This window comes from Carlito syrichta, unplaced genomic scaffold, assembly GCF_000164805.1.
Source record: "Carlito syrichta isolate Samal-C Ts95f unplaced genomic scaffold, Tarsius_syrichta-2.0.1 Scaffold316511, whole genome shotgun sequence".
NCBI lineage: Eukaryota > Metazoa > Chordata > Mammalia > Primates > Tarsiidae > Carlito > Carlito syrichta.
In genome coordinates, this window is record NW_007260607.1 from 453,900 (window position 1) to 468,708 (window position 14,809).

Sequence of the window (14,809 nt, forward strand, 5' to 3'; positions counted from 1 at the left end):
CTGGGAATATACCCTGAAGAACTCAAATCACTCTATCAAAAAGATACCTGCACACGTATATTTATCACAGCATTGTTCACAATAGCAAGGGCCTGGAACCAACCATACTGTCCATCAAAGTGTACTGTATTTAAAAAATGTGGTATATATACATGATGGAATACTATGCAGCCACAAAAAAGAACAAAGTCATGAATTTTACAGCAACCTGGATGGAACTAGAGTCTATAATACTGAGTTATCTCTCACAGAAACAAAGATCTGAGTATCACATGTTCTCACTCATATAGTGGACCTTGAATGTCTATCATAATACTAAAAGAAAAGGACTGACAGTGGTGGGAAACTATGGGGGGGTAGGGAGGGGCAGGGAGGTGGGACTAATGGTAGTGAATATCTGTCTGGGGATGGGGAGACACCCCTTATCAACAAGGGTGCCTGAACAATGCATATTTGTAAACCTAACCCTTAACTGTACCCCACAATTTTAAAATTAAACATTAAAAAACAAAGAAACCTTTATACTTTTTTTCATAATGGCTATACCAATCTGCATTGCCACCAGTAGTGTATAAGGGGTCCCTTTTCTCCACATCCTCATCCATACTTATCTCTTGTCTTTTTATCATAGCTATCCTAACCGGTGTGAAGTGATATTTCTTGGGGGTTTCGATTTGCATTTTTTGTCATGTTTAGTGATGGTGAGCGCATTTCCTATAACTATTGGCCATTTGTTTATATTCTTGGAATAAATATCTATTCAGGGTCTTTGTCCATTTTTTGTTAATTGGGTTTTTTTTTGTTGATTGGGGGTTTTTTTGCTCTTGAGTTATAGGAGTTCCTTATACCTATTTTGAATGATCAGGTATGTAGTTTCCAGATATTTTCTCCCATTTTGAAGGTTGTCTCTTCATGCTCTTGTTTCCTTTGTTGTACAGAAGCTTTTTAATCTGATGCGTTCTCATTTTTCTATCTTTATTTCCTGTGCTTTTGGGGTTATATCCAAAAAGGCATTGCCCAAACCTATGTTTTCCTCCAGTAGTTTACAGTTTCAGGTCTCATGTAAAAGTCTATAATTTATTTTGAGTTTATTCGTGTATATGATGTGAAATAAAGCTTCAATTTTATTTGTCTGCATGTGGATATCAAATTTTTCTAGCACCATTTTTTTGAAGAGAATTTTCTCTTTCCCATTGTGTGTTCTTGTTGCCCTTGAAGACCGGTTGGCCACAAATTCATGGATTTATTTCTGGGCTCTCTATAATGTTTCATTGGTCTATGTGTCTGTTTATATGCCTTACTGTTTTAATTACTGTGGCTTTGTAATATATTTTGAAATCAAGAGTATAATCCCTCCAGCTTTGTTCTTCTTACTCAGGATCGCTCTGGTTATTTAGGTCTTTTATGGCTCCATATGAATTTTAGGATTGTTTTTTTCTATTTCTATGAAAAATTCCATTGAAATTTTGATAGAAATTTTATCAAATTTGATTGTTTTAAGTAGTTTGGACATTTTAACAATATTAATTCTTCTACATGAACACAGAATATCTTTCCATTTATTTTTGTTGTCTTCAATTTTTTCAGCAGTGTTTTAAAGTTTTCAGTATGCAGGTCTTTCACCACCTTAATTAAATTTATTTCTAAGTATTTTGCTTTTTGATGCTATTGTAATTGAAATTCTTTTATTAATTTCATAGCTAGTTTGTTGTTAGTATATAGAAACGTAACAACTGATTTTTATATGTTGATTTTGTATCCTGCAACTTTATTGAATTCATTTATGAGTTCTAACAGTTGTTGGTGGAGTTTTTAGGGTTTTCTCTATATAAAATCATGTCATCTGCAAACACAGGCAATTTTACATCTTCCTTTCCAATTCGGATGCCTTTTATTGTTCTTTCCTAATTGATTTGGCTAGGAATTCCACAACTATGTTGAATACAAGTGGTGAGTGTAGGCATTCTTGTTCCTAATCTTTGAGGAAATGCCTCCAGCTTTTCACCACTGGGTATGAGTACCTGATTTGTTGAGTTTTTATCAGGAAATGATGTTGAATTTTGTTGGATGCTTTTTCTACATCTTTTAGGATGATTGTATGATTTTTGCCCTTCATTCTTTTAGTGTTATGTATCACATTTATTGACTTGCATATATTGAGTCATCCTTGAATCCCAGGGATAAAGTTTATTTGCTCATGATGTATGATCATTTTAACATGTTATTGAATTCAGTCTGCTAGTATTTTGTTGAGGGTTTTTACATCTATGTTCATTAGGAATGTTGGCCTGCAACTTTCTTTTTTCTTTTTTTTTTTTTTGAGTTGGAGTCTCACTCTGTCACTCAGACTGGAGTGCAGTGGCCGCTCCCGGCCACCGCAGCCTTGACCTGCTGGGCTCAGGTGATCCTTCCACCTCAGCCTTCCAAGTAGCTGGAACTACAGGCGTGCGTTACCACGTGCAACTTTCTTGTGGTATTCTTATCTGGCTTTAGTATCAGGGTAATGCTGGTCTCATAAAATCAGTTTGCAAGTGTTTTTTTCTCTTTAACTTTTTCCTAACATATTTGGTAAAATTCACCAGTGAAGCCAAGCCATCTATTCCTGGGTTTTTCTTTCTTGGAGAGTTTCTCATTCATTACTAGCCAAATCAGATTTTTTTTTTTTTTGAGTTGGAGTCTCACACGGTCGCCCAGAATGGAGTGCAGTGGCCGCTCCCAGCCACCGCAGCCTCGACCTGCTGGGCTCCAGCGATCCTTTCGCCTCAGCCTTCCCGGTAGCTGGAATTACAGGCATGCGCTATCACGCCTGGCTGATTCTTTGATTTACTGTAGAGATGAGGTCTCGCTGCCCAGGCGGGTCTCGAACCCACGGGCTCAGGCAATCCACTCACCTCAGCCTCCCAAAGGGGCGGGATTACAGGCTGAGCCACCGAGCCTGGCTCAAATCAGATTTTTTATTTCTTCATGGTTCAGTCTTGGTAGGTTGTATGAAGGGGGACCTCACCCCCCAAAAAACTGGAATTATCTTTTGAAGGGCAGGCCCCTTGTAGTACACTTGGAATTTGTTCCTCCAGAACAAACAGTCAACCAAGGTTTTTATTGGGAAGTTTTGAGAAGATTGTAGAATAAACATCATGAGTTGTGACAATCAGATGACTGGTTCTTCCACCATGACAATGCACCTGCCCACACTATGCTGAGTGTTCAGCAGTGTTTGACCAAAAATGGCTATTCACCTGATCTCCCCTTGAATGACTTTTTTTGTTTGTTTGTTTCCCTGGATAAAAAGAGTCCTCAAAGGGAAACATTTTCCTGATATGCAAGAGGGGAAACAAGAAACTGCAGAAGCACTAAACAGTATCAAAACTGACAAGTTCAAAAACTGTTTTGAGCAGTGGAAAAAGCCTCTCAATAGGTGTATTGCATCAGAGAGTACTTTGAAGGTGACTAAAGTTTAAACATGTAAGAATAAATACACAATTTTTTAATGAATAAATTAAATTTATTAATTAAATAAAAATTAAATAAATTTTTGGGTCCCCCTTTTGTATGTTTTTAAGAAATGTATCCATATCTTCTAGGTTATCCAGTTTATTGGTATAAAATTATTCATAGCAGTCTCTTATGATCCTTTCTGTTTCTCGGATATTAGTTGTAAAGTCTGCCTTCCTTCATTTAAAATTTCACTTATTTATCTTCTTTTTTTTTCTTGGTTAGTCTGACTAAGAGTTTGTCAATTTTATCTTTTTAAAAACCAACTCTAGACCTGGTGTGGTGGTTCATGCCTATAATCCCAGCATTTGGGAGGCTGGGGTGAGAGAATTGCCTATGCTTACGGGTTCAAGACCAGCCTGGGCAACTTGACGAGACCTCATTCTACAATAAATCAAGAAAACTGGGCATGGTGATGCACGCCTGTAGTTCCAGCTACTTGGAAGGCTGAGGCGGAAGGATCAACTGAGCCCAGGAGGTGAGGCTGTGGTGACCATGAGTGTGCCACTGTACTCTAGCCTGGGTGACAGAGTGAGACTCCAACTCAAAACAAAAAACAAAAAAACCCAAAAAAACCCAACCCTTTGTTTCATTGATCTCTTCTATTGGTTTTCTCTTTTATTGATTTTCTATTCTTTATTTCATTTACTTCTGCTCTGATCTTTATTATTTCCTTCCTTTTGCCAACTTTGGGCTTACTTTGTTCCTTGAAGTGTTGTTTTTTGGAGTCTTTTTTCTTAACATAGAAGGTTAGTGTTATAAACTTTCCTCTTAGCACTGATTTTGCTGCATGCTGTAGGTTTTGTTATGTTGTGTTTTTATTTTTGTTTGTTTTATTTTCCTTTTGATTTTTTAATTGACCTTTTGGTTGTTTAGGAGTCCGTTATTTGCTTTCCACCTATTTGTGAATTTTGTGTTACTGATTTCTAGTTCACTACCACTATGCTCAGAAAAGATACTTGATTTAATTTCAATCTTCTTAAATCTGTTAAGATTTGTTTTGTGTTTCAACATATCTGTCCTAGAGTTTTCCATGTGCACTTGAGAAGACTATTTATTCTGCTGCTGAAGGATGGAATATTCTGTATATGCTTGATAGAACCATTTGATCTAAAAAGTTGATTAAGTGCAATGTTTTCTTATTGATATTCTGTCTGGGTGATGTATTTATTGCTGAAAGTGGGATATTTACATGCTCTGTTATTGTATTACAGTCTATCTCTTCCTTCAAAGTGATTAATATTTGTTTATGTATTTAGGTGCTCCCATTTTGAGTGGATATATAGTTAGTATTACTCTATCCTCTATAGTGAATTGACCCTTTTATCATTATATAACTACCTTCTTTGTCTATTGTGATAGTTTTTGACTTAAAGTCTGTTTTTTCTGATATAAGTATAACCATTTCTGTTCTCTTTTGGTTGCTATTTATATTGTATATACGTTTCCATCCCTTCACTTTCAACCTTTGTGTGTCCTTAAAAATGAAGTGACTGGGTGCAGTATCTCAAGCCTGTAATCCCAGCACTTTGAGGCTGAGGTGAGAGGATTGCCTGATCCCAGAGTTTTAATACCAGCCTGGGCAACTTGGTAAGACCTCATCTCTACAATAAATCAAAAAAATTAGCCAGGCATGATAGCACATGCCTGTAGTTCTGGCTACTTTGAAGGCTGAGGCAGAAGAATCACTGGAGCCCAGCAGGTCAGTGCTGGGTGGCTATGAGTGTGCCACTGCACTCTAGCCTGGGCAACAGAGTGAGACTCCAACTCAAAAAAAAAAAAATGAAGTAAGTCTCTTGTAGGCAGTATATTTTTGATACTGTTTTTTTATCCATTCAACCACTTTGTCTTTTGATTAAAAAATGTAATTCATTTAAATTTAACAGAATTATTGAAAGATAAGAATTTAATGTTGCCATTTTGTTTATTGTTTTCTGTTTTGTAGTTCCTTTATCTCTTTCTCTCTTGCTATCTTCCTTTGTGATCTGATGACTTTTTGATAGAGGTGTGCTTTGATTCCTTTTGTGAATCTACTAGAGATTTTTTGTTTGTTTGTTTTAAGTTGGGAACCTCACTCTGTCACCCAGACTAAAGTACCAGGGCATGATTATGACTCACCACAGCCTCAACTTCCTGTCTATTGCCACAGCCTCAACTTCCTGCCTCAGCCTTCAAAGTTCAGGCTATCCTTCTGCCTTGGCCTCCCAAGTATCTGGGACCACAGGCATGTACCACAATGCCCAGCTCATTTTTTAAATTTCTGAGACAAGATTTCAGCTGTGCTGCCCAGCCTGGTCTTGATCTCCTAGGCTCAAGCAATCCTGCTTCTGTCTCCCAGAGTGCTGGGATTATAGGAATAAACCACCACTCCTGTCCTAGAGATTCTTTTTTGTTGGTTGCCATGAGACTTACATAAGACAACTTACCTCATTCACATATTAAAAACTCTACATTCTTACTTCTCTCTCTCCATGCACATTTTATGTTATTGATGTGTTAATTTACCTCTTTTTATAATGTATAAACTTTCATAAACTTTTGTAGCTATAGCTATTCTTAATACTTTTGTCTTTTAACTTTCATATGAGAATTAAAAGTGATTTATGTACCACCATTCATGCACTGCCATTTACTCACCCCATTGTAGTATTAGTATATTGTGAACTTAGCTATATTCTTACCTTTAATGATGAGTTTTATACTTTTATATATTACATGTTACTATTCAGTGTCCTGTTTCAATTTGAATTACTTACTTCAGCATTTCTTAAAAGCAGGTCTAGTGATGGCAGACTTCTTCAGCTTTTATTTGTCTGGGAAAGTCTTTATTTTACCATCATTTCTGAAGTGAAGAAATGCCATGGGTCATATTCTTGGTGGGCAGTTTTTGTCTTTCAGCACTGTGAACATATTATCTCATGCTCTCCTGACCTGTGAGGTTCCGCTGGAAAAAATGCTCATGACTTTATGGGGGTTCCCTTCTGTGTGACAATTAGCTTTTTTCTTGCTGCTTTCAAAATTTTCACTTTGACTTTTAATAATTTGATTATAATGTTTCCTGGTGTAATCTCTTTGGGGTTGATCAGTTTGAGGAACTTTGAGCTTCCTGAATCTGGATGTCTATAGCACTCCCAAAATTTGGAAAGTTTTCAGGCATTTTAAAAGACAAACGTTCTGTTCCTTTCTCTCTCTTCTCTTTCTTGGTCCTTCATAATTCATATATTGTTTCACTTGAGGGTATCCTATTAATCCCTTAGTCTTTCTTCTACTCTTTTTCAGTTTTTTTCTTCTCTGAGTGGATAATTTTAAATGACCTGTTTTTGAGTTTACAGATCTTTCTTTTGCTTGACTGAGTCTGCTATTGAGCCTTTCTATTGCTTTTTGGGGGTTATTCTTTGTATATTCAGCTCTGAAATTTCTGTTGAGCTCTTATTTTATTATTTTTGTCTCTTTGTTTAATTTCTCGTGTTGTTCATATATTGTTTTCCTGATTTTATTATCTATCTATAGTCTCTTGTAGCTTGCTGAGCTTCTGTAAACCTTATCAGGCAGTTAATATATCTATTTGGGGTCACTTATAGAAAATTATTGTGTTCCTTTGGTGGTGTCATGTTTCCTTGATTTTTCATGTTCCTTGAAACTTTCATTGCTCTCTTCACATTTGTAGAAGCAGTCACCTCTTTCTGTCTTACTGGTTGGCTTCAGAATTCAGAACAGAAAGACTTTCACCAATCAGCTTGACTAGAGAGTCTAGGCGTCTCTCAGATATTTTCTGCAGATATACCTGCTCTACTCTTCCTCTTCCTTCTTACAGGTATATCCTAGGATCGTATGCGTTAATTTAATTCTACAAAGCCAAGTTGAGTGCTGAAAGCTTCCCATTTATTTTCCATAGGAGAGTGCCCTGAAGTGTTCAAGGTTAAGCACCATCTCCCAATCCAGCAGAGTCAAGTCAGCTGTCTGCATGTGCTCATGCATGATATGCAGAGGCTTACATGCATTGCTGTGGAGATCTGCATGGGGCAATAGCTCTGGGGGACCCAAAGTACTAGAAGTATGAGTGAGATGCTTGGACATTCACAAGTGATGCGTCCTACAAAGCTTATGGACAGGGTTCTTGGGGGAGTCTGTCATGTGGTAAGTAAAAACTGAGTTCTATCCCTTGGTTGCAGTGAGCCTCTGCCCCTTTTTCATTTTCTGTTGCCCCCAGACTCATCTGCCATACTGATCCCCTCAGTGTTCTGAGTACCGTGGGAAAGAAGTAGGCCTCTTGGGCACCATCCTGCATGGGTAGCAACACCAGGGGCTCATTATGCCCCCTCTTTTTCTCATATCAGAATACGCAGGTCAAGGAGGTCTTTTTTGGCACTGAACTGTGCTATTTTGGTGGAGGGGTGTTGTAGGTAAAGTGACACTTCTCATACTTTTGGAGTTTTTGTGTTCCAGTGGGGTCATGGAACCTTTGCACTGGACTCATGGGCACCCACAAAGCTACTTTTTATCTATGGGTACTTTTCAAAGTCAGTGTTTCTTGAGGTGAATGAGGACTAGAAACTCCTATTCTACTATATTGCTGATGTTATGTGTCTTAAAACTCATTGACTATAACTAAGCTATGTGCCTATACCTAGCTGTAGGTGAAGCTAGGAGACGTAGATGTTGTTTTGTATAACCTTTTGTTTAGTTAAAATTCAGGGATTTACTGAGTAAGGAAAAAGGAGAACGAACATTGAGTAAACCTATCAGCTTCTGTCATATATAAACATCATTATTAGTTATGTCATTTAAGTCGTTTTTCTTCTTTTAAAGATGTGGGGTACAATTCAGGGTTAGGTATGCAGATGTTCGTTATGCAGGTACCCTTGTTGACGAGGTATGCCCCTCCCTCCCCTGGCAGTTTCCCTCAACTGCCAATCCCTTTCTTGTAGTATTATGATAATTGTTCAAGGTCCACTTATGAGTGAGAACATATGGTACTCTGTTCTTTGTATTTAAGTCTTTTATGCCTTTTTTTCTTTTAAAAGTATTTTTAATTTAATTTTTTAAAATAAGTAAACCATTGGTTCAAAAACCAAAGAGAATAAAGAACTACACTGTGAAAAGTCTCTCTCTAATCTACCCAATGTCACTAACCACATTTGTTAATTTCACTATACATGTAAGAGTAAATATAAATACATCTTATCTTTCACTTCTTTTAGAACAAGACATAGCATGTTATGCACCATGCTTATTGTTTCTGTTTTTTCTTTGCTATTTAAAAAATTTTAACCATACATCTTGTAGCTCTTTCTAGGGTAAACTTTCTTGTTTTTCTTTTCTAGGTGCATCATATTTATGTATGTACTATAACTTATTTAATCAGCTCCCTGTTGATGAGCATTTGGCATGTCTCCAGTCTTTTATATTACAGGCAGTACTATCATGAATAAACTAATCAGTGTACCATTTTGCATGTATAGAAATATATGTCATCTCTACCTATCAAAGTATTTTTGTCTGTTCCTTCATCTACTTTCATGGTTTTTGCTTTTTAAATGTTCAGAATAAGTTATTTGTTATATGCCTATCAATTTTATCTTCATTAAGAATGATACCTTTACTAAAGGGTGTCCTGGGTCTTGTTTAACAACTTTTTAAAATCTAAATGCATATTTGTTTGCCTTGAATAACTTCTTATCTCTTCTTTGAAAAGTAACTTTATGGAGTTTTATTTATTTTATTTAATGCTTTCATTTTGTATTTTTGAGACAGGGTATCACTCTGTTGTCCAGGCTGGAGTACAAGAACATGATCATGGCTCACTGCAGCTAAACTCCTGGGCTCAAGTAATCCTCCTGCCTCCGCCTCCTGAATAGCTAATACTACAGACATGCACCACCATACCTGGATAATTTTTCTATTTTTTGTAGAGTGTGGTGTGCCTAGGCTGGTCTTGAACACTTGGCCTCAAGTGAGCCTTCCACCTTAGCCTCCCACAGTGCTGGAATTACAGGCTTGAGCCACTGTGCCTGGCAGGTTTTATTTTTTATTGTCTTTTATAGAAGTTGTTTTAAGTTTTAAATTTACAGAAAAGTTGCAAAAAATACCCCATCTTCTGCACCTAGATTCCCCAATTGTTAGCACTTTACTGAATTTGTACATTATTTCTCTATATATATAATTTTCAATTTATGTTTTCTCTGGCATGAACCTCATTATCCCCAAGTACTCCAGAGCATACCTCCCCCAACAAGGACACTTTCTATATTACTACTGTGTAGCCTCTCAATCAAAAAATCAGCACTGATACAATTCCACTATGCAGATTTTACCAGCCATTGCAGCAATACCTCTTCTCTCCTGATCTAGGAATCTCTCCAAAACATGTACTGAATTTAGTTATCACTTCTCTGCAGTCTCCTTCAGTCTGGAACAGTTCCTCAGTATTTTCTTATCTCTCATATACTTAACAGTCTTAAAGTCTGAGGGCACTGGAGAGGAGAGGAGAGACTGTGACGCAGTGGCACACAAGTGCCTCTGTAGGTTCAGACCATGTTCTAGTTTTTGATTTGTGTTTTGACTGGAATTTGCTTGATAAAAATTTGTTAAAATTTACATTTGTGTTTCATGTACTTTTTTGCTACTAATATGTTATTTGTAATAAGAAAGGTTTAGAAATGAAGTCTGATAATTGATTTCATGAATCCAGTTTAAGTTACTCTTGGGCAATTTTATATTTTCCACTGTAGCTTAAATACAATGAAGGGAATATTAAAAGAGACAAAATAACACTGGAAAATCCTTCTTTTAACCTAAATGTTTATAATCTTGTCTTTTTATGCTTGTCACCATGGTGCCCAGATAAAGTAATAAAGATATCATTTTAGCAGAACATAGAGGTTTCAAAACTAATTTTCATTTTTCCTTTTCTGTGTTCTCAGCTGTAGTTTAAAATTCTTTTTGGTTTGCCACACATTGCTGCTGTGGGACAATACCCAAATTGCTTTCCTCTGTTATATTTCCAGAATGGTGGCACCATCTTTAAGGACAGAAATGTGTCAATATAATAAGACCAAATGCCTTGGATAGACAGTTATTATCATTAGTAGAAGAAATGCATTGGAGATTTTTCCCTGAATTCTGAAAAGTGTATGGGGAAATTAAATATGAAACTCCTTAACAGCTTTGCATTTCCCTGGACTCTAATGCAATAGTTGTAGTGTCACTAGAGGACATGTAAAAGTATAGTTTATATAACATTAAAATTCTGAGCATATTCTTACATCCATAGCACATTTATATTATGTTATTGATTTTAGTTCTTCAGAGAAGTAGCTACATTTATTTGTCATTCTTCATGACATCTCTTGGTATTCTTGTATGTCATATAAAAACCCCAAAAGAGACAGCAGGGCCTCCACACATGACTAAGAGTGTTGTGACTGTCAGTGACATTTGTGTCTCTTCACAGTCCCTTCCCATCATGCTTTTCACTCTGACCAGATTACTGAACAAACCCAGATCACAGCTGTAATTTTCATGGAGAAATGGATTCCTTGATCAGTAACACAGTCTCTTCAGTTCATTTTTTAAAAATTAGACCCATTTTCAGTGCCACTGGTTTGAGTTTCCCAGCCTATTTAACATTCCTGTAATTCAGAGAGAGCAGTTATATAATTTAGACAACAGCAGTATGAAACTGTTTTGCCTGTGGTCCCTTTGATGTTGATGAAGGAATGAATAAGAAAGTACAGTTACGTCATTGCTGATTAATTTTTTTATCTGTGTGCATTTGGGCTAGAGACAAATGGGAGTATTTTTAGACTTACTGGAATGCTCATCGCTTTCTTATCTTTTGCTTTACCTACATAATTCTTTTTTATTTTAATGCAGGTACAGCCTGACTATTTGGACTGGAAAAAATGATAACTATTCCATTGAAGATTTACTTTATATTAGAGACCATTTTGACAAAAACCAAGTTTTCTATGACATCTTGGAACCACAAAACCACGAATTTAAACAAGCCATTGGAATCAACGTTAATCTCTAAGAAGATTCTTCTAAATTGTTTCCTATGTTTTGGTTTCATAATCCTTCTTGCATTGGTCTGAATTAGCATATACAATATGATTGTTTAGTTTATGTTCCAATTCATCCAATCAAGAAACATTGATTGCTTACTCTGTTGCCATTTGTCCTTATAACGGCGCACTTAAAAGATTTGGAAAGAAGAGGTTTCTGTGGTCCTAGTCTAATAATTTAGGAAAACAATGCTCTGAACCCCTTTATAAAAAGTAATTTTGATACACTGAAGATGATTGGGAGAATCCACATATGTCATAAAACAAGCATAAATTACATTTAATTGGCACCTACATTACAGAAATTGCAAAAAAAAATATGGCATCCTCCTTTCCTTTCTCCTGGAAGACTGGTTATTCCAGAGATTTAAAAAAAAAAAAGAAGACTTTAAAAATGTTTTTAACTTTCACAGGGGTGAGTAGCTGTCTCATGCCAAATCTAATCCATTTCCTGAAACTATAGTTTAAATTAGATCTAGAATTTCCATATTGTTGGGAGGCATACTAGCAGCTAAGGATATTTTTCGTATCATTTATTTCTATCGTATCTTATCTACAGTGAACAATATACTGTTGGAAAACAGTCTTAATCCTTAATATATCACTTGTTTTCCATGGTCCTCACTGCCGCCACCTTCGTTCAGGTCCTTATTCCCCTGCTAGAATTTTATAAGCTACTTCTCTATGTCTTCATTCCTCACACTTTACTCGGACACCCTGAGTTTTTCTGCTAAACAAAACTTTCTTAAATACTCTTTTCTATATGCCAAATCAAAAAACTTCAAGGGCATAAATTCTATTCTATTCAGTTTTTGTCTTTCAAGACCCTCTATAATGCAGTCCCACCCTAAAAGTCATTTAATGTGCTCCAACACAAGCCTTCATTTTAAAAATTCATTCAAGATCAATGGTCTCTAGATCTTTAACAGTTCATTTTAACTAATTATGTCATCCTTGTTGGTTATGTCTCCTCAGCTAGATTGTGAATCCCTTTATGGTACATGCTTAAGTATCCTTTGCAGTGCCTGTGTAGTCCTAAGCAAAGCATTCAGGAAAATGTATTACTTGTTTGATTTATTAAAAAGTAATTTACCAGTGAATGTCCTAAGATACTTGTTTGCCTTTGGTTAATCAACCATTTTTTTTCTCCCAGAGAATAAAGTAGTTTATACAAAGAAAAGAGGTTGGATTTTAAATTCAGACAATCTCCCTGTGTCCCTTACTAGCCATAGACTTTGGGAAATCTTTAATGCCATCAACTCTAGGATTATACATCTGTAAAACTGCGGGAAGCTGGAATGAGAGTTCTCTTGTGGGGCTATTTGCTCAATGACCTAGTGAGTGATCAAAAGATAGGGTTAGTTTCTCTTCACTTTGACTTGTCATGTGATCATATCTATTATAAATAGACAGTACTAAGAGTATGACATGAAATATTGTAGATATACAAATACTTAAAGACAATTATAGTATTTCCACTTCAGATTTCAGCTCCAGGTGAGTGGAGTGCTATCTATCAAATAACTCCTAAAACCTTACTTTCTATGTTTGTTTGACAAAGGCAAAAGGTAAAATTTCATTGTAAAATTTCAACAACTGCCTTAGGGAATAATTTTTAAGTTACAGTAAAAAATAGTTTATAAATTTTCTACAATGACCATGCATTACATACATTACTGATGACATCTGAATTTATAAATGAACTGCCTTTTGGTTGAAGTTTGAAGTGAAATTTATTTGTCCAGAATATTATTTTTACTACTTAATTATTTTACCCTTGATATTTAAAAAAGCATTAATATGGAGAAATTATTTTATATTGAGCTATTTATAAGCCTAATGTTACTTAGATTAAGATTTAAAGGTGCATTTAAGTTGTTTTTTGGAGCAAAAACATATGAGAGATACACATAAGAGACTGTAAAATATATTCTGTTGAGAAGTAAATTTTTGACTGGTGTGGTGGCTCATGACTGTCAGAATCCTAGCACTTTGAGAGGCCAAGGCAAGCAGGTCAATTAAGGCCAGAAGTTCAAGACCAGCCTGGGCAACATAGCAAGACCTTGTTATGATAAAAAAATTTAAAAATTAGCCAGATGTGGTAATGTGTATCATAATCTCAGCTACTTGAGAGGCTAAGGTGAGAGGATCACCTGAGCCCAGGAATTCAAGTTTGCAGTGAGCTATGATTGCAACTGCACTTCCAGCCTGGGAAACAGGGTGAGACCCAGTCCCCCCCCCAAAAAAAGCATTTTTAATGGCTATCAATATAGAAAAAATAAGCTTGATCCCCACCTCACATCGTATACAATTTGAGCTCTATCTTAGGCCTAAATATAAAAGCCAAGACTATAAAGCATTTAGAAGAGATTAAGGGAGAATGTTTTCATGACTTTGAAGTAGGCATAGATTTGTTTGTTTGTTTTTTTGAGCCAGAATCTTACTCTGTTGACCAATCTGGAGTGCAGTGGCACACTTATGACCACCACAGCCTTGACCTGCTGGGCTCAGGCAATCCTTCTGCCTCAATCTTCCAAGTAGCTGGAACCACAGGAGTGCACCACCACACCTAGCTAATTTTTGATTTATTGTAGAAATGAGGTCTCATCAAGTTGCCCAGTCTGGTCTCGAATCCCTGGGCTCAGGCAATCCTCTCACCTCCATCTCCTAAAGTGCTGGGATTATAGGTGGGAGCCACCACTATCAGTGACATAGGTGTCTTATAACCCATAAAGCAGTAGCCAAAAAGGAAAAAGTTGATAAATGGACTTTGTAAAAACTTAAAACTTCTAATCAAAAGACACCATTGACACATACTTGACAGAGGACATATCCAGAATATTTAAAGAATTCCTGTAAACTGACAAGAAAAAGTCCCCCAAAAAACTAATTAAAAATGGACAAAAGACTTGAACAAGCTACTTTAAAAATGATATTCAAATGACCAAAAGAATATGAAAAGGTACTCAACATTGCCCATCCAAGAAAGATAAATTTAAACCACAATGAATACCAGTACATACCTACTAGAAAAGATAATATTATAAAGACTAACAATAACTTTTAGGAAAAAAGGAAAAGAGTTTGGCAGTTTCTAATGAAGACACGTATATCTCTACCTGAAGACCCAGCCATTCTATCTATGGGCATATATCAGAAAAAAGAGCTCATGTGTTTGCATTAAAAAGACTTAACAAGCTGGGCTTGGTGGCTCAGCCTGTAATCCCGCGCCTTTGGGAGGCTGAGGTGAG

At 36.3% G+C, this 14,809-nt stretch overlaps 1 protein-coding gene across 2 annotated transcripts in view; it reads left to right on the top strand.

Annotated features, from left to right (window-relative positions):
• FAM151B (family with sequence similarity 151 member B) overlaps positions 1–12,738 on the top strand; it is a 49,443-nt gene extending 36,705 nt beyond the window's left edge. Inside the window, exon 6 of one of the 2 annotated variants that reach the window (XM_021707333.1) lies at positions 11,368–12,738. In XM_021707333.1, the coding sequence (XP_021563008.1) occupies positions 11,368–11,527 (160 nt within the window). In that variant the 3' untranslated portion in view covers positions 11,528–12,738. The remainder of the gene's footprint in view (positions 1–11,367) is intronic. The other variant, XM_021707334.1, reaches the window with a different exon arrangement.
• Positions 12,739–14,809: the final 2,071 nt, after the last annotated feature.